We start from the raw sequence: 19,442 nt of genomic DNA on the forward strand, positions 1-19,442 counted from the left end.
CGCGGCTTGGGCCTTCCTGCTTGCCGTCCGCCGCCTCCGCCATTGGTTGGGCTCTGGCAGCTGACCCGGCGGCGACGGGGCGAGGGAGCTTCAAGGATGGCGGCGTCTGCGGCGCTGATCCTGCGAGAGAGTCCCAGGTAGTCCCAGGGCGGGTGGGCACCGGTGGCAGCCGCCCCGGGTGGCGCGGGTTGGGCGGGCGCCAGGATGTCACCTGCGTCTGTCGCCGGGGCGCGGGGGCGGGGCCCGCGTGGAGGGGCGGGGCGGGGCTGCCGAAATCCCAGCTCGGGCCCCGCAGGAGTGCATGGGACTGTGGGCGTCTCCACCTGCACGGTGGGTCCTTGCGTGGGTTTCCAGTGCACCTGGCAGTTGAGGTCAGGACGGCAGTGTGTGGCCCTTGTCACTCTTCCCAGAGGCTGGTATCACCAACACCCAGGCCATCCTTGGAGTAATACTGAAATCCCGTGGAAAGGGATTCCATTTCCTCCTTCACTTCTCTTTCAGACCTTATGATGATGAGAAAGATTCCCATTGGTTCTGGATGCTCTATAATACCTAACACGTGTTAATATCCCTTTTCAATCAAGATAGAGTAGGCCTCAGGCCGGGACTTTTTGGGTGGTGACAGTATCTAGGCAGAATTTGATAATGTTTATGCTTTTGCTTTTATTTCTTTTTTTGTTAATTGCTTTATTTAGTTCTTTTCTACTCATGATTAGTAAGGTCGGCTGTCTGTGGTGGTGATACAAATTAAAATAAAATTTTTTTTAAGTAAAAATAACTTCATTTAATGAAAAATAATAGTGCAGGTGGTGTGCGGCTGCAGAAAAGTGCGGAAATATGTAGGCAAATAATTGAAATTGGGAAGTAACTACTTTGTGCCTAGATTGAACAGGAATCTTTTCCAAGAAGAGAGTTGTCATCTTAAAGTTTTTCCTTCTTTGATTCCTTGAGTTCAGACAGCCAGTTGCTCTCCTCACACTAATGTCTTGGGTAACACACTGCGTCAGTAAACTGTATCCAGTATGTTGCAGTATAATTGTTCTTAGCACATGATTTAAAGTTGATTATTACAGTTGAAGCAGGGTTTTAAAACTGTGTACTTAGTGACCCCACCTGATATTGTATGTGGTATTTATTTTTTATTCCATTATCTGCCACACACCAGTCTTCTTTCTATTTTTGGTGTAATTGCCATTTCCCTTTTCCCACTCTTAGCAGAGTTCCATTTTGAGTAAGTAGGTATTAAAGTACAATTCCCCACAGAGTGCAAGCTTCCCTTAGTAGTTTGCCTTTTGCTCAGAAGAAGGGGAAGATTTGCCAAATGCAGCTTTTGAACAGAAGTACTTTGGGGCAGGGGCATCTTTTGGAAATGTCCTGCCTTTTTTGCTGGCCAGTATCTGTGGGGCTTTTTGTAATTTTTTATTAAAATTTTTTTTAAGTTTCAGATTTACCTTTTGGCAGAATTGTTGAAATGAAAACTTGCAGACAGCTCTAGTTGCAGCAACTACATTTCGACTTGGAAAACTCATTTTAAAACTTTGTTTTATGAATTTATTTAGCATGAAAAAAGCAGTGTTGCTGATAAATGAAATAGACATAGGAAGATTTCCACGACTGCTCACCCGAATTCTTCAAAAACTTCACCTGAAGGTTTGTGTGTTTGTGTTTCTATAGCTTATATTACATTCTCATGATTCCACTGAAACTCACTGTTTCTGCCTGAAGAACTTTTTGCAAGGTATTGTTTTCCAGCATGTGCTTAGGAATACTGGTCTTCCTAAGTTTGATGTCTGTGGTCAAAAGTTGGGGAAATTCTGTTTTTATTAAAATTAAGTTTTTTAAATCATGGAACCTTTCAGAGTGTATTTTATGGCAATATTTATAACAGATATTTAAGGGTGAATATTATGTACAAAATTTTCCAAATATATTTGACCATGGAACTGTTTTATCATCACATATATTTTGGGACTAATGTTCTGTGGAACATGCTTTGGAAACATTCTGATATCATGATTCCATTCTTCCTCTTAAAAATATTTCTATGGTTTTGCTATCAACCAGTATATAATCTTTGATTTACTCTTTCTCTTCTACTTTTATATCAAGGGTATTGTTATCTTGGATGTATTGATGGTTAGTAATGCACTGCTTGGTCACCAATCTAAGTTAACTTCTTTATCAGGTTTTAAAAATTTAATTCCATTCAGCACATGTTTGTGGAGCACCCACTAACTGCTCTCCCTGGTGGAGCCATTGCCATTAAATGAGAAACCAGAGTCTCTTTTTCCTGGCCGTAGACCCATCCCAAAGCCCTGCCCTTTCTCCCTCTGAACTATTTCTCAGATCCAAGTTCTCTCGTAGTCCTAGTTCAGATCCTTATTATTTCTCCCTTGGTCTATAGCAGGTACCTTCAGACTGGTACCTGTGCCTCTCTAGTCTTTTCACTTCCTGTCACTTCTTCATGGTGCTATTCCATTTATCTTTCTAAATATTTTTCTCCTAAAAAAAAAAAAAAAGTCTATCATATTTTACAGTGTTAAAACCATCAGTGGTTTTTCATTGCTCATAGGAAAAAGTTCATATTCCATAACATTGATTTATACTAATATTAGAGTATAGGTACAACCTCTATTTCCTCTACTTTGCAAGTACTTCAGTCTCCCTGGACTGTGCTCTCTTACTGGAACCTACTGTGAACCTTTTCACCTTTATGTCTGTGTATAGATTCTTTCTCTTACCTGTAGTATCTTTCCTTTTCTGTTGAATAGACAATTCATTTGATGGTCTCAGCAGTTCATCCTCTCTTCTGTGCTTCTAAAACACTTGGTTCATTCTCACCTCACTTTAGTACTGCAGTATTAAGTGTTTGTTTCATGATTACACAGTCTTTCTCTGAGCGTGAACACTTTAGGTAGCATGTCATATTCATCTTTGTGTTTCCCAGACCTAGTACATTGATACTTTATATGGTTGGTACTTGATAGTTGTTCTTGGAGTTCATTCTTTTCCTTGCCACGGGAATACAAAGTGAATATCCATTCCCTAAAATCCTGGCTGCAAGGAATTTGTGATGTAGAAGAAGAAACAGAGGAATCACAACAGTACTAATAGCGGCAACATTTGGTGGTGTTTGCTCTTTACATTGCTCCCTCTGTGACTAGTACTGTTCTAATGGCTTTGTAGTATTAACTCATCTGATCTTCAAAGCAACTTTAGGAAGTGGGTACTGTTGTCATCCTTGTTTTATCCTTGTAAAAACTGAGAGACCAGTTAACTAATTTGCCCAAGGTCAAATAGCTAGCTAGTAAGGCAGTCTGTTTCCAGAATCCATCCTTTGACCCATTACAATAAACCCCAGGAAAGAGTATGAAATGATATATAAAACAGTCTGAAGTGAGTGTTGCAGGCATTTGATACAGAAGTTCTCTGATTCCCTGAATTGGTGACTGCCTTCTTCTTCTTCTTTTTTTTTTTTTTTGTCTTTTTGCCTTTTCTAGGGCCACTCCTTTGGCATATGGAGGTTCCCAGGCTAGGGGTCCAATCGGAGCTATAGCTGCCGGCCTACACCACAGGTGCAGCAACTCAGGATCCAAACTGCGTCTGCAACCTACACCACAGCTCACAGCAACGCCGGATCCTTAACCCACTGAGCAAGGCCAGGGATCGAACCCACAACCCCATGGTTCCTAGTCAGATTCGTTAACCACTGAGCCACGATGGGAACTCCTGGGGACTGCCTTCTTAAACACATACAAGGCAATATGGGACAACCCCCGCCCCACCACCACCACTAGTATATATCTTTTGTTCTTCATTCTTAGGGAGGATGAATTGTCTGCAGGAAACTCATGACATGGAGTTTGACTTTGACCCTCCAGGCTTGAGAATAGGTTAATATCATGGTGACAGCATGGCCGAAGCAGTACACAGAGGTGTTTGAATGCTATTATTCCATTAGGGGTAGGGGAGAGAAGGTGAGAAGGTGTGGTCATTGAGAGCTGAAGACAGAAACTTCTGTTATGTGATTACCTACCTGCAGAGTCAGGAAAAGGCATTGTTTTTCCCCTGGAGCGTTTAGGCAGTGTTCTTCCAAAGGGACTCCTATGGTGATAAGGGCTCTTAAAGAGTTTGCAGCCACACTCAGGGTATGTCAGCTTCCTTTTGTGTAGTCTTGGTCTGTCAAGTTGTCCTTTGCCTGAAGACAAGCACAGCTCTGAGAGTAGCGGGAAACATCATGCAAGTAGGTTGCTGAAGAAATTTAGGGATTTGGTTGCTATTCTTGTTATCAGCTTGACAAATTTAATCTTGGTAAAATGGTCTAATGAGCAGAGGGTATCTGTTTTTGTCCAGACGGGTTCTTTGGAATCCTTAGTAGAAATAAACCTGGGGAAATTAAGTTTAGGGAAATTAAGTTTATGGCCATGCCAAAGCATGGGTTTGGGAGTCCTTTTTAAACTACCATCTTCCTGGCCAATCCTAGCATATAGAAATAACTGGGAATCTTGAGGGGTTTGTTACAGTGTGTGGAGAGTGCTCGTGGCATTTAGTGCCCAGGAGTTTTAAATGTCTTGCAGGACAGTCCTGCACAGAGAATTGTCTCATCCAGCCTGCTCATAGAATCTGCATTGGCAAACAGACACTGAAGGATGTCAGATTAATTTCCTCAGATGGGGACTTAAACATTTTGGGGAGTTCCCGTTATCAGCGGAAACAAACTAGACTAATAATCCATGAGGATTCCCCCCAACCCCCGACCCCTGCTCAGTGGGTTAAGGGTCTGGCATTGCCCTGAGCTGTGTTGTAGGTGGCAGAGAGGGCTCAGATCCCGTGTTACTGTGGCTGTGGCATAGGCTGGTAGCTACAGCTCCGATTTGACCCCTAGCTGGAAGCTTCCATATACTGCAAGTATGACCCTAAAAAGCAAAATAAATGAATGAACAAACAAAACATTTTTGGACTCTTAAGTTTCAAAAATAGGTGTCACAACTCATGAAAATTAAAAAAAAAAAAAAAACAAAAACCAAAAAAACCCCCAAACCTCAATGCTTTGCTCCATTGGAGAGGCTTTCAGTCCTTCTCACAAAGCCTATTGAGGTAACTATGCTGAAAAAGTCTAGTTCTGAGAGATGAGGTGTCTGGAGTCCTGGCCATGATGGAACAGAAACAGCAAACTGGGAGATGAAGGCGCTACTGTGATGGGGTGTGCAGGCAGTTTTAAGAACTGACTGCTGAGCATAGGATGAAATGGAAAAATTACGAAAATCAGACACAAAAAAATACAAAAGGAGAGAAATCCAAGGGATTTTTCCTGAAGTGATAAATCATCCGTGTATTCTAACAGTTCTTTAGAAAACTACAGCAGAGAGCTTGGATGCTCAGAATTATGATCATTACAAGAAAGTAGTTTAATCCATTATACTTTGTTTATGAAAGTCAGAATGGGTATTGTACATTTCAGAAAGATTGCTTTTAAAAGATTTTTAAAAAGTTCTTTTATTTGATAGTCACTTGATGGTACCACTGTATTTCCTCACTATGACAGAGAGGCGTCATCATATTAACATAAAGGACAATCACAGGTCTTAACCCCAGAATATAGAAATGATTGAGGATTTTTATTTATTTAATTTTATTGTGAAGAATGTGAAATTGAGATTAGTTCACCCATTGTGCATGTTAAGAAAGTGAATTCTTTAGAAGAAGAAAAAGAAAAGTTGGAAGAATGGGCTTTTTTATTTTGCTCTTTTTTGTGCCCCTAAAGTTCAAATAGAGTGCTTGATTAAATGTTTTAATAACACTTTAAATTTCGCTAATTAATGAATACATTTTTATTTTAGCTTGTTTAAATGGTATGGACAAACTGAAATGCCTCCTCAGTTTACCCCTTCTTTCATCTTAATTCTCTCTGGTTTTAGTTACCTATTGCTGAATTGCAAATTACCCTAAAATTTAGCCCCTTAAACATCCTCTCTCATGCTTCCTATAGGTCAGGAGTTTAGCAGTAACGTGGCGGGATGGTTCTGGCTTGGGATTCTCATGAAGTTGCTGTCAGCTCTTGTTTGGGGCAGCTGTTGCCTGATGTTTTAATGGGGGTTGGAGGATTTCCTTCTAATATGGCTAGGCGGAGGCCTCAGGTCCTTGTCACTCAGGCCTTTCCTCTTGACACGGAGGTTGGCTTCTTCCAGAATGAGTGATCCAAGAGAGGAAGGTGCTGTCCTTTTCGTGACTCGCCTTGGATATCCCATAGCTTCACTTTCCTTACATCCTGTTTGTTAGAAGTAAGTCATTACATCTGGCTCCTATTCTGAGGGAGAGGAATTTAGGCTCCATCTTTTGAAAGAAGGAGTGTCCAAGAATTTGAGGACATGATAAAACCACCACATCCCTCTAGAGGTAGCCTTTGTTGTTGATTTGATTTTTATCTTTCCAGATCTTTTTTTCAAGTATTAATAAATACAGATGTGCACACATATATGCCTTCATGTATACATAGAAATGTGTTTTTATAAGTGGCATTATTGCCTTACTGTTTACCTTTTTCACTTACCATTTTTTTATCAGAGATCTTTCTATGTCAATCCATATAGCACTAATTTGCTACAAGTGTTGTTTTACCTTTCTGCTGGTGTATATAAGTTTATGGCACATGCTTTTTAAATATATATAGAAAAAATTAGCATCTGGTTTCTATTTAAAATTTTAAGTATCTTGGACACTTGCTCTCTAACTTTATAAACCTGGGCTTTAGTTTTCTGCCATCAAGAAGGTTAAAACTAACATATCTCCTTTACTTTCTCTTCAACTCCCAGATGTGTGTGGGTTGCTTTTGGTACATAGGAAGAAGTTGAACTGGTGCTGTTTGGAAGCAAATAGAGTGATTTCCATTTAATATTTATCTACTGAGGTTCATGGTTGGAGCAAGATGTTGAATATCTATTTGGAACTTTGTTAGCTGTATTGTCCATTTGTTGTTCTGTTTACATATTTTAAGCTCCACTTTATTTTATTTTATTTTTATTTTTATTTTTTTGCTTTTTATGGCCACATCTGTGCCATAGGGAGGTTCCCAGGCCAGGGGTCCAATCAGAGCTGCAGGCACCGGCCTACGCCACAGCTCACAGCAATGCCAGATCCTTAACCCACTGAGTGAGGCCAGGGATTGAACCCACATCCTCATGGATACTAGTCAGGTTTGTAACCTGCTAAGCCACAAATGGGAACTCCTCCACTTTATTTTAAGAGTGCATGTCTGATGTATCAAAGGGTCAGGGAAGATAAAGTTCCCTTTTCCCACTTGACTCCAAGCCACTTTATTAATATAATGCTCTTGAAGATCTTGAGAATATCCCTTTTTCACTCTTAAAAAAAAAAAAAAAACTCACTTTCTTGTACATATTGGGAATACTTAAGTTTATTTTTCTACATCCTCCATCACTATTTTTGTTTTGTCAAAATGAGTTGCTTGGTATATATTAAAAGAAATCAGAGTGGTGACAAACTTGGAGGTTAAATTGTACATATCCATTGAATTTAATGTACCATGTGGTTCAGTGATTATACGTAAGTAATACTGTTACAGTATTCCTCATAGTGATAAAATTAGATACTGTAAGTCATTATTTCAAGGTGTACAGCAGTCATAGAAATTCTGGAACTTTAAAATCAAAACATTGCTCTTGAAGTATGTGATTGGCATTTTGGTCAAGTCGGGTTCTTGCTTTCTTCAGTCGTAAAACAGATAGTAGACGCTGAAAGTTCTAGTGACTAGCCTCCCCAAGCCAGAAATAGGCCAGCTTAGAGGTCTAAGGTTGCTTCGCTTTGAGTAACTGCAAAGTTGTACCTCATCCCAAGCTGGCAAGGCAGAGAGACTCATGGAACTTCTCACACTTCCCCATATAGTTATTAGGGAGAGGCAGCAACAGGAGGGTTGTTCTTTTTATGTGCGGATAGAGTATTTTTATTTAAACGCAGTTCTAATAGTGTACATTTTTTTAATTTGAAAAACTAATCTTTAGATCGAGATTATTTTGGAAATGAAAGAAAAGAGACTAGCCAGAGGTGAGATGGCTAACTTATTTCATATTGCTTACAAAAGTAATGAGTGTAATGTATGTTTTGGGAAACAGTAAAATTATCAAAGACTTAATTTCCTCCTTTATATATGCTCTAATAATAACCCATACTTTTACGCAACTCATTAAAATGGAAATTACTTGAATAATTTTTTTTCTGTCTTTTTATGGCCGAACCTGCGGTATATGGGGGTTCCCAGGCTAGGGGTCAAATCGGAGCTGCAGCTGCCGGCCTACACCACAGCCACAGCAACACCAGATCCAAGCTGTGTCTGTGACTTACATCACAGCTCATGGCAATGCCAGATCCTTAATGCACTGAGCAAGGCCAGGGATCAAACCTACAACTTCATGGATACTAGTTGGGTTTGTTAACCACTGAGCCATGACGGGAACTCCTGAATAATTGTTTTTATGTGTCTTTCAAACTAGAATATAGTACACCTGAAGACGTGAACTGTCTGTCTATGTAGCACATAATAAATACTCAGTAAATATTTTTGGATGAGTAAAGATGGAAATTACTGTTAATTGTTAACATTTTGGGGTTTTACCTTGTAGTGTTGTTTTTTTCCTAAGTGTCCATTTTGTATGGTATTAACAGTATTTTCTACCTCCTATAAATCATAGAACCTAAAATACTGTTTTTTTAATGAACTATATGTGCTAAGATCCAGGTAATAAACCATACTGTGATTTTAAGACACTGAAATTTACAAACACATCATTTTCTTTCAGTGATGGATTTGCTTTTTTGTCCCAAGTTCTTATTCTGATTTGAATAAGTGAATCTTTTCTTGAGTATGAGTTTTAAATTCCTGAATGTATGCTGATAGATGGCTTTTTGTTTTGTAGGCTGAGAATAGTTTCAGTGAAGAAGAGGAAGAAAAACTTCAAGCTGCGTTTTCTCTAGAGAAACAAGATCTTCACCTAGTTCTTGAAACAATATCATTCATTTTAGAACAGGTATCTTTTTTTTTTGTTCTAAACTTCCTAACCATGGTTTGTTTACTACATGTTTACATTGCTGTTATACCTATAACTTTTTAAAGTATGCAGATGAAAGCTGTGAATATATTTTAATCAAGAATTTTGGTGTAGTAAAAAATACTTGACTGTATAATTTTTTTCCATGGTACTGCAATCTACAAAAGAGTCTTAGTGTTGAGTAACATGAGTAGAAGTCTTTGGCAACATAAACTGAGACTTTGTTGACTTGAGATAGTTGAAAAGATTTAAATTTGTTGTTATTTGGTATAATGATTTGGAAAAATGAACTTTAAAAAAATTATTTATTTGGCCATATCCGTGACATGTGGAAGTTCCTGGGCCAGGGATCAAACCTGCTCCACAGCAGTGACCCAGAGCTCTGTAGTGGCAATACCAGATCCTTAACCCACTGTGCCACAAGGGAATTCTAAAGATGAACAAGTTTTATTTAATAAATTTAAGAAGTGATTTTTGGGGAATTCATTTATTTATCTAGGATGATAAATAAAACATTTAGAAAAGAAATAGCCATCAGAGGACCTTTTGTCATACTCTTTCTTCTCACTGAGCTGCTTGTCTGCATCCCTTCTTTTCACCTAAATTCAGTTCATTGTTAAGTTCTCTTCAGGTCCCATCTCCCACTGCAGCCTTGACCCTTTATACCTGCAGTCTTCCCTTATTTGGATTCCATTTATCCTTGGTTCATTGTAGTAGACCACATTGTTAGTCTTTTCATTATTTCATGTATGTCAGTTATGTCTGCTTTACAAGGTTTTGAATTTGTGGGGGACCAGGGTCACATTTTTGGTGCATCTTCTATAAACATAGCACATTTGTTGGGTTTAAAATAGATTCTTAATAAATTCTCATTGTTTAAGTAGAACAGTTTTGAAATAAAAATTTAACTAGGACTGTGACTTCCTGGGCATCCTAATTGTGTTAGGAGGACAGACAAGCTGCCAAGCATCTATTACATACAGCCTTATACTGATCGCAGATGACTCTGTTTCTTATCCTTGGTGGGCCTTCACTAGGAGAAAAGGATAATCTGATAGGGGAGAGCAGCATGGGGTTTATGAGAAAGTTGTTTCAGAATAATGTAAAAAACAGAACAAGTATCACTATTGAAAAAGTTTTCAGTTTTTTATTATATACTACCTAGGAAGTTGGTAGGTGAAGGTGGTTGTGAGAAAGTGTTTCTTGAAAAAATTTTGTTAGCTGGGAAACAAAAGCATTGCATACTTATTTGAAATAATTAGGTGAAATAAGGAAATGAAATTTTAATTAGGATACTATTTATGTAGCCAAAGCAAAGGTGTTTTTCTGTTAAGTGAATTTAGCACTGCTTAAACCAAAGGCAAAAATGAAAAAGTTTAATCTGAATAATTCAGGCTAATTCTAAATGTTACAGCCCTTGGCTATGTATATTATTATTTTTGAAATGATAGAAAAATTTCTGCAATAGAAATATGAAAATTTTTTATTTATATCATTTAAAATACAAATTTTGTATTTGATTGTAGTTCAGGGTCTTTGTATGAACATTAAGGTTATATGTAATTTGTTTTCTTTTTAATAGGCAGTGTATCACAACGTGAAGCCAGCAGTTTTGCAGCAGCAGTTGGAGAACATTCATCTTGGACAAGATAAAGCAGAAGCATTTGTCAGTGCTTGGTCTTCTATGGGTCAAGAAACAATTGAAAAATTCAGGCAGAGGATTATTGCTCCCCATAAGGTACAGGATATACTACCTGAAAGATTATTTTTCAATAGCGTATGGCATACATTATTATACCTGAAGAGTTTTTAAAGTGATAATTTTTGTAAAGTGGTGAATCAGGCAATAGAAAGCAAGTATACAATATTTTTGTAAAATTATATCCATACATATTTGCTACCACAATGTGATTTAATTTTAATTACCAGTTTAAAATATGTTTCTGTAACTGAAGAATAGGAATGAGACATTCTTTTTCTTTTCTCTGAGTCCTTGGGCAGAGTTGGTTATTCTTTTAACTGTGTATTTTTATATATAAAGACTTTTAAAAATTTCTAGTGAATCACGTACTTGTGTTTGTATGTTGGTATTAGAGCCTAGCAGAACGACTCTTGTGCAAAAAGTACTCAGTATTTTTTGAGTAGCAAATAGTGAGCAAAATGAACACTTTGGAATAATATTAAATAATAGTAGTGTCACAAAGCTCTTTAGTGCTTTGGGGGTTAAGATGAATATACAGATTTTGCCCTTTTTTGTACTAATGTGTTGTTACATAATTGATTTTCAGATTTTCAACCAATTTCGTATTCCTGGAATAAAACTCATTTTTATATGTTGCTGTATTTGATTGGATAATAATCCCAAGGATTTTTCCTTCTGTGTTTGTGAAGGATGTTGGTCTGTAATTTTCCTGTGCCGTCTTTGGTGCTATCAGGTTAATACTGACCTCACAAATGAGTTGGCAGGTGTTTCTCCATCGTCTTCTATTTTCTGTACATCTTTGTGAAGGATTAAAGCAGTTCTGTTAGGTTTGTAGTGCTATCTGGTGTATCTAATTTACATTTCCCTAATAATAATTTATGATGATCTTTTTTGTGATTACTTGCCATCCGTATATCTTCTTTGTTGAAGTGTTTATTCAGATATTTTGCCTAACTGTATTTCCACATTATGACATATAAGAATTATAATTATATAAGTCTAAAGGACAGTGATAGGTATGAATCCCAATATATAGAAATGCATTGGGTTTTTTTTTTTTTTTTTTGTGGTTGTTAAAATGTGTGGAGGGCATTTGTTTTCTTTCTGTAGAGTGTTATGAGTCTTTGAATCCTTTGCCAGATATGTGATTTGCAGATTCTTTCTCCTAGTCTGTATCTTTCCTTTTCAGTTTCTAACAGTTGTCTTTTGCAAAGTAAACGCTTTTAAATCTAAGTTTATCATTTTTTTCTTTTATTCATCCTGCTTTTGGTTTTGTATCTAAGAATTTGTAGTCTAATGCAACGTTACAAAGATTTTCTGTTTTGTTTTCCTCAAAGTGTTTTATAGATTTATGTTCTACATTTAGGTCTAAGATGCATTTTGAGTTAATTTTGTGTAAGGCATAAGATGCAGGTTCAAGTTCTTTTTTTCTTTATGCTGGATGTTCATTTGTTCCAGCATAATTATTGATAACATCCTTTTGTTGTTGAATTGTCTTAGCCCTTATGTCATTTGATATTTTCATTTTTCCTTTTCGGGACTCTCTTTTCGCTTCCACTGATTTATTTTTTGTCTTTCTGCCAATATCATGCTACCTTAATCACTGTAGCACTATAGTAAGTCTTAAAATCAGGCCTTGTTAATCTACTGACTTTGTTCTTTTTAATAATTGTTTTGGCTATTCTAATTTCTTTATCTTTTCATTTAATTTGAAAACCAGGTTTTTTATATCTTCAAAAAATCCTTTGTTATTTTGATTGAGATGGTGTTTACAGATCACTTTATAGAGAATTGACTTCTAAACCATATTGAGTATATTTCCATTTATTTAGGTCCTCTTTGATTTCTTATATCAGTGTTTTTCATTTTCGACCATACAGATTCTGTGCATACTTTGTTTGCACACTCTTTTATTTCAGCATTCTTGACTATTTTGCCTAAGTCTGTCTGTCTTTCTTTTTTGGAGTTGTAAATAGTACTGTTTTTTAAATTTTGCTTTCCAATTGTTTATTTGTAGTCTGTAAACACACAATTGATTTTCTGTGTTGACATTGTATTTGAGACCTAGGTAAACTCACTAATTAGTTAACAGCAGTTCTCTTTGTTGTTTTCCTTGTGACCCTTTTGGTAGGCAGTCAGGTTGTCAACGGAGAGAGACAGTTTTATTTCTCCCTTTTCAGTATGTTCATGTTTTGTTTCTCTCGCCTCATTGCTTTCTAGGACTTCTAATATGATGTTGATCAGGTTCGTGAATCTGAACATCTTGCTTTCTTCTTAATTTTAGAGAGAAAGCATTCAGTCTCTCATCATTAAGGAAGATGCTAGCTGTGAATTTTTAGAAAATGTCCGTATATTTTTATTTCTCTCCTTTTTGTTTCTTTGTTTTTTGAAAGCTACATTCTAAGAACTCTCAGGTGTCCTCCACATCAGTGCTTCATTTTTCATCATTTAAATTTCTGCTTTTTCCTATATCCTGTACAGATTTTAACTTTTCTGTTTTTTTTTTTTGTCACTGAAATTTTTTCCAGCCACCTTCATTTAAAAAAAACTCTACTTGATTTTGAATATTGGCCCATTTTGTATTTTTTTCTATTTTTTAATTTGCATTTATATAGGTACAGTATAGTTGTATTATTATTATTATTATTTTTTTTTTTTTTGGCCACACCCAGGGCATGTAGAAATTCCCAGGCCAGGGATCACACCTATGCCTCAGTTGCAGCCTGCAACACAGCTGCAGTAAATCTGGGTCTTTAACCCACTGTGCCACAAGGGACCTTCCTATTTGTGTTGTTAAAAATATGTCTTTTCCACTTCGAAAAGTTAGTCATTTTTCTGGTGTCTTTTGGATGATAGTTTGTTACTTTTTTTAAAATTAATAGTTTCCCTATATTTGTTGCATTACTTTAACTTTTGTTTAAGAAGTAATTTAATCAGTTGTCATATAAAATACTCAAACATTAGTTGGAAGGACATGATTAATTGTACTCTGGTCCCTTGAGAATGTAGAAAATTACCTTTTGCCATATATAGAGTATATGAGAGGATAGCTAATACTTTATTTTAATGCCTTAAATGTTTAATTAAGATAATGTAGCAATAGCAAACATTTCCTGTATTTATTGTGGGCCAAATATTCTACTAAGTGCACTATATCTTGTAAAAAACCATTAGTAGTTCTAGTTTATGTTTGAAATTAAATTGAGGCTTAGATTAAAAAAATTGGTCCATGGTCATTGCAGCTAAGTAAGTGACAGAGTTGGGATTTGACACAAGTAGGTATACTCCTTAGCCATTATGCTATATTACCACCTTGGTGTTAGCAGAGAAATTTTTCAGTTGTTAGGCATTATGCAGGGTGGTTTTCATAGTTGTGTGTGTGTTAAATGTCTTTGAAAAGGAAGGAAATAAAACTTTAGAAAGTGTAACTTTACCACCTTAACCCAAATAGTCCATGGTAAAGCCGAGATGGGAGTCAGATTGGTCTGTCTCTTAATTAAGCCTTGTTCCTTTTATGTCATGGTACCTCTGGCAACTGTCATGTTATCTTCCTTTTTTGTCCTGATAGCTATTTAGGATGCAGTGACTAAAATAGCCATGGATGAAAATAGATCATGTCATTTAAATTATAAGAAAAATATATGGCAGTGACTTATTACATAGTGAATTGTTTTTACAGTATGAGAGTGTTTTATAGTAATTTAGGGCTTCACATCAACTCTTTGTGTGATACTTGCGGTGGAACATCTGTGGAAATAATTCTAAATTTACAGAGTCAGATTTAATTAAATAAGAATTTAAAAGGGAGTTCCCGTCGTGGCGCAGTGGTTAACGAATCCGACTAGGAACCGTGAAGTTGTGGGTTCAGTCCCTGGCCTTGCTCAGTGGGTTAAGGATCCGGCGTTGCCATGAGCTGTGGTGTAGCTTGCAAATGCGGCTCGGATTCCACGTTGCTGTGGCTCTGTTGTAGGCCGGTGACTACAGCTCCGATTGGACCCCTAGCCTGGGAACCTCCATGTGCCACGGGAGCGGCCCTAGAAAAGGCAAAAAAAAAAAAAAAAAAAAATCAGAAAGAACTTATTTTTAATTGTTTTTAAAAACACCTCTTTTCATCTTCTATTCTTTAAATCTCATAAGTGAGAGACAGATTGAAAATTAATCTGATAACTTTTTACAGGATATGATTGAAAGAATTTAAAAATTTTATTCCAACTCACTTTTTTTTTTTTCCCTTTTTTTAGGGCTGCACCCATGGCATATAGAGGTTCCCACGCTAGGGGTCTAATTGGAGCTCTAGCCACCAGCCTATACCACAGCATCACCAGATTTGAGCCGTGTCTGTGACCGACACCACAGCTCACAGCAACGCCAGATCCTTAACCCACTGAGCAAGGCCAGGAATACGAACCCGCCACCTCATGTTTCCTAGTCACCTTCGTTTCTACTGCACCATGAGGGGAACTCCCCCAACTCACTTTTTAAAAAATCCACTTTATCTTAACCTCTTTGGAGACTTGAGACTGAAATGTTACCACTGCTTGTTAGAATTTGTATTCTCCCTTCTTTTGTCAGTGTTGATAGAGTTAGTAGTGTCCTAACAGGGTTTTCTGTTTGATTTTTGTTACAATACATGTGCGGTTACAACATTTATTAAATTATGAATATATCTTCCAAGAGAACTTGAATACTGTGTTTAATTTTACTGCTAAAATTCTGGCTAGACATCCTCTATGTATATCCCTGCTATACAAAGTGTAAAATCTTACATGTCAAGTATTATTTATGTATCTCTCTTTTTTCCTAAAACTTAGGAAAACAATCAACAATCATGTCTTTTTTTTTTTTTTTTTTTTTTTTTTTTTTTTTTGCTTTTTAGGGCCGTACCTGCAGCATGTGGAGGTTCCCAGGCTAGGGGTCTGGCCAGCTCGCAGCTATGCCAGATCCTTAACCCACTGAGCGAGGCCAGGGATTGAACCCGCATCATCGCGGACGCTGTGTCAGGTTCTTAACCTTCAGCCCACAATAAGAACTCTGGATTTGACATTTTTAAAACTTCCTGTTTTTTAAACAGAAGTTTTTTAAAACTTCTTTTTGTTTTAATATTTTGTTTAATATTCCTGTTCATTTCTCTTGGAACTCTTAAGTATAGATGAATGGTTTTATTATAAGGAGAACAGAAAAAGCATACTTCGTATAGCTAAATCTTGAAGTACATTGTGTAACACATAACTTAGCACTTTTTCAAGATTTAATTGCTTCTTAAAATTATCATCTGCATTTATAGGAAAGGTATTTTGTGAAATTATATCCATATACCAGTTTCATTTCTACCTCATTTGTTACTTTACTTCTTGGCATGTTATGAATCAAGTGAAAGCCATAGCTTTTCCATGTTCTGGAATTGACTGAATGTATATGTTTGTGAGGTTTAAATGCTACTGTATTTATTTACTATTTTTTTGAATATAATTTACCGAAAATTTCAGAGATTTGAAGTGTTCAGTTTGATGAATTTCAGAAATTGCATATACACATTTAATAATTATCCTTAACAGGGAAAATTTTCATCACCTGAAAGGCACCCAGTTTTGGTTCCCTCCACTTTCACCCTCCACTTTCTATCCCTACGGTTTTTTTTTTCTGTCTTGTGCTTAATATAAATGAACTCAAGTAAATATGTCTGTCTTATATCTTCACCATAGTGGTTTTTTTTTTTTGATTCATTCATGTTGTTACTTGTATCTGAAATTCTTTTCTTGCTGAGTAATATTCCCTTGTATGAAAATAACACAATTTGTTTGTCCATGCTCCTTTCGATGGACTTTTGGGTTGTTTCCAGTTCTGGCTGTTAGGAATAAGACTGCTATAAACATTTGTATACAAGTCTTTTTGTGGACATATGTTTTCATTTTATTTGAGTAAATATCTAGGAATGGGATTGCTGACCTTTTAAGTAAAATATGAAACTTTCTATCTGAGTTTTAGCCACCCCATGCTGCACAGATTGGAAAAAGTCATATCAATGGAAAAAAGTCATATAAATGTGAATCCATCACCTTGGGTGGCTCCTTCTTTTATGAGTCGAATCCCCTTTAATTTCTCCCTGCTTTTTATTCTCCAATGCCTTCAAATCATTTAAAAAATATTTTAGAGATTATACTTTTTATTTGAAAAGAAGTTGATGTGGTATAAACTACTTCCTACCATTGTCAGATTAGGAACACTCAAAGTGCTTTTTTTAAATTGTAAGTCTCACTCTATCCCTTCTCTGCTCCAAATCTGCCACCTTCTTTCCATGTTGCTTATAGCAGAAGCCAAAGTTGCCTTTGAGGCCCTACACGATCAATAACCCATCTTGGCCTACTATCTCACTGACTTCCACCTGGCTCACTCTGGATAACTCTCGTGTCTTTACTGCAACAGCTTTTGGGTGTTCCTGTGGTTGGCTTCCTTATCTTCTTCAGCTCTTTGCTGAAATGTCATGTTTATCAGTGAGCCTTGTGCTAATCATCATAACGAAAAGTGCTTCTATCTGTATGGTACTTTCGTACCTCGTTTTTTCTGATAATACTTACTCTTACTTGGCATACTATATTTTCTGCCTTTTTTTTTTTTTTTTTTTTTTTTTAAGTTACCTGTCTCTATGACTAAACTATGAGCTCCTCAGGGATAGGAATTTTTGTCTGTTTGGCTCACTGCTGTATTTTTACTACTTCAAATGGCCCTTGAGTAATAGTGGGCTATCAAAAAATAGTTGTTGAATAAATAAATGCACAATATCCTTGCTTTACAAATTTTGCTATTTTGAAGTTCAGTTTATAAGGTTTTCTTGTAAAGAGGGGTATTTGTGTTCATGGTGGAGGAAAGAACCATAAAGAGTGGAGGGTATGGATTATATTTTGTATTTTGTAGTGTTCTTTTGTGTTTTCATTTTGATAGTACCTTAAGCCATTTGTGGTTCATTTATTTCATGACTCTTGAGTTTTGCTGGAAGACTAGATTTAATCATTTACATTTTTCCTCTTTGAAAGTGGGACAGTGTATAATAAGTATTGCTTTAGCCCGAAATGGAAATTCTCCAGGAAACAAAAAAAAAGGTGATGTCATTGGTTGTTGATGCAGCAATCAATTTAAAGAACTTTAGATGTAAGAGACCCTTAATCAGTCTAATTTGAAACAGATATATATTCTCTGCTTTATAAATAATTGGCTAAAACCAGAACCATTAACAAATTGAATAAAGATTTTACTAATGCCAAAGAACTGTGCTGTTAGCAAAATGACTCTTACGTCATAGTATTCAAAGATGTGTGCTTGCTAAATAGAGTTGATGTACTTTTTCAGAGTATTGCCAATTGTGAGAGCATTAGTTGAATGACATTTCGGTGTCCTCAGACTTGTGCTGTTGTCTTAATTTATTCATGGCATGCGGAGGTGGCACACAGCCTGAAGGATGATTCATTGAGGTTTTCCCTCATACCCTGTAACTTGGATATGAAGACCAGTTAGGCCAAGTCTGTGGGCCAAGGAGGGTACTTTAAGTTTCATGCTACCCTGGCAGTGACACTAGGTTGACTTTTGTGGCATCTAAACTTGACGGCTTAGGTTAGAGAGTATCCCTCAGTTGTGATATTTGTAATAAAGCATTTATACCTCTTGTTTTGATTTGGTGTAGCAGCAACAGTAAAGAAGGGCATTGCTTCAGTCCCTTTTGGATTTTTGTTACGTCTGGGGATTTAATGAGTAGCTTTGTGGAGGTAGGCAATCACCTAGGTGTAGGATAACTCCAGTATTCAAGAAGAGTATTTGCATCTACATGAAATGTGGTAATATATTCACATCTATGTAATGTGAACACTCTATCAGTCATCTCTGAGACCCAGACATTTTATACTTACAGATGTCACAGTATAGAATTCTTCCTCTGGGAGGCAAGTTACAGTAGTATGGCTTGATGCTTTGAAGCTTATTGTCTCTTGTTCTTGCTCCGTGACTAGAGGATGGCAAGGAGGGTCACTGGTAGTGGGTAGCTGAAGGTATTTTTCCATTGCACCTACACATTCCTCTGTTACAGCATTTGATATATTGTATCTTTTAAAAAATGATGCTATTGAAATATGGTTTACCTAGTGTAGTCTGATGTTCTACAGTTTGATGAATTTTGATAAATGTATATCCATGAGCTCACTATTATAATAAAGACACAGAGCATTTTCATCCCTCTCAAAAGTTTCCTCATGCACCTTAGCAGTTTCTTCCTTCATTAACCCTGGCCCCAGGAAACCACTGATCTGGATTCTGTCACTGCAGATTGTGGTTTTTTTTTTTTGCCATTTCTTGAGCCGCTTCCTTGGCATATGGAGGTTCCCAGGCTAGGGGTTGAATCGGAGCTGTAGCTGCTGGCCTACACCACAGCCACAGCAACGCGGGATCCCAGCCACATCTGCGACTTCCACCACAGCTCACAGCAATGCCAGATCCTTAACCGCTAAGCTAGCCAGGGATTGAACTGCATCCTCATGGTTCCTAGTCGGATTCGTTAACCACTGAGCCACGATGGGAACTGATGTTCATCCATGTTGTTGCACATATTATTATGTTCTCTTTTATTGTGGGTCGATTCTTTTTTTATTGCAGGGTGGTATCCTATCATATGGATGTATCACAGTTTGTTCATT

At 37.0% G+C, this 19,442-nt stretch overlaps 1 protein-coding gene across 16 annotated transcripts in view; it reads left to right on the forward strand.

Moving 5' to 3' along the window:
* Positions 1-19,442, forward strand: part of COMMD10 (COMM domain containing 10) — a 205,867-nt gene continuing 186,425 nt past the window's right edge. For 15 of the 16 annotated variants that reach the window (XR_002340507.1, XR_002340506.1, XR_001307151.2 and 12 more), the window contains exons 1-4: positions 1-137; positions 1,560-1,650; positions 8,931-9,041; positions 10,645-10,800. Coding sequence is in view for 13 of the 16 variants with exons in the window: in XM_021079246.1 (XP_020934905.1) it covers positions 97-137; positions 1,560-1,650; positions 8,931-9,041; positions 10,645-10,800 (399 nt within the window). In the remaining 3 variants the exon portion in view is untranslated. 16 annotated transcript variants of the gene reach the window in all.

Source organism: Sus scrofa, chromosome 2 (genome assembly GCF_000003025.6).
Source record: "Sus scrofa isolate TJ Tabasco breed Duroc chromosome 2, Sscrofa11.1, whole genome shotgun sequence".
NCBI classification, from domain to species: domain Eukaryota; kingdom Metazoa; phylum Chordata; class Mammalia; order Artiodactyla; family Suidae; genus Sus; species Sus scrofa.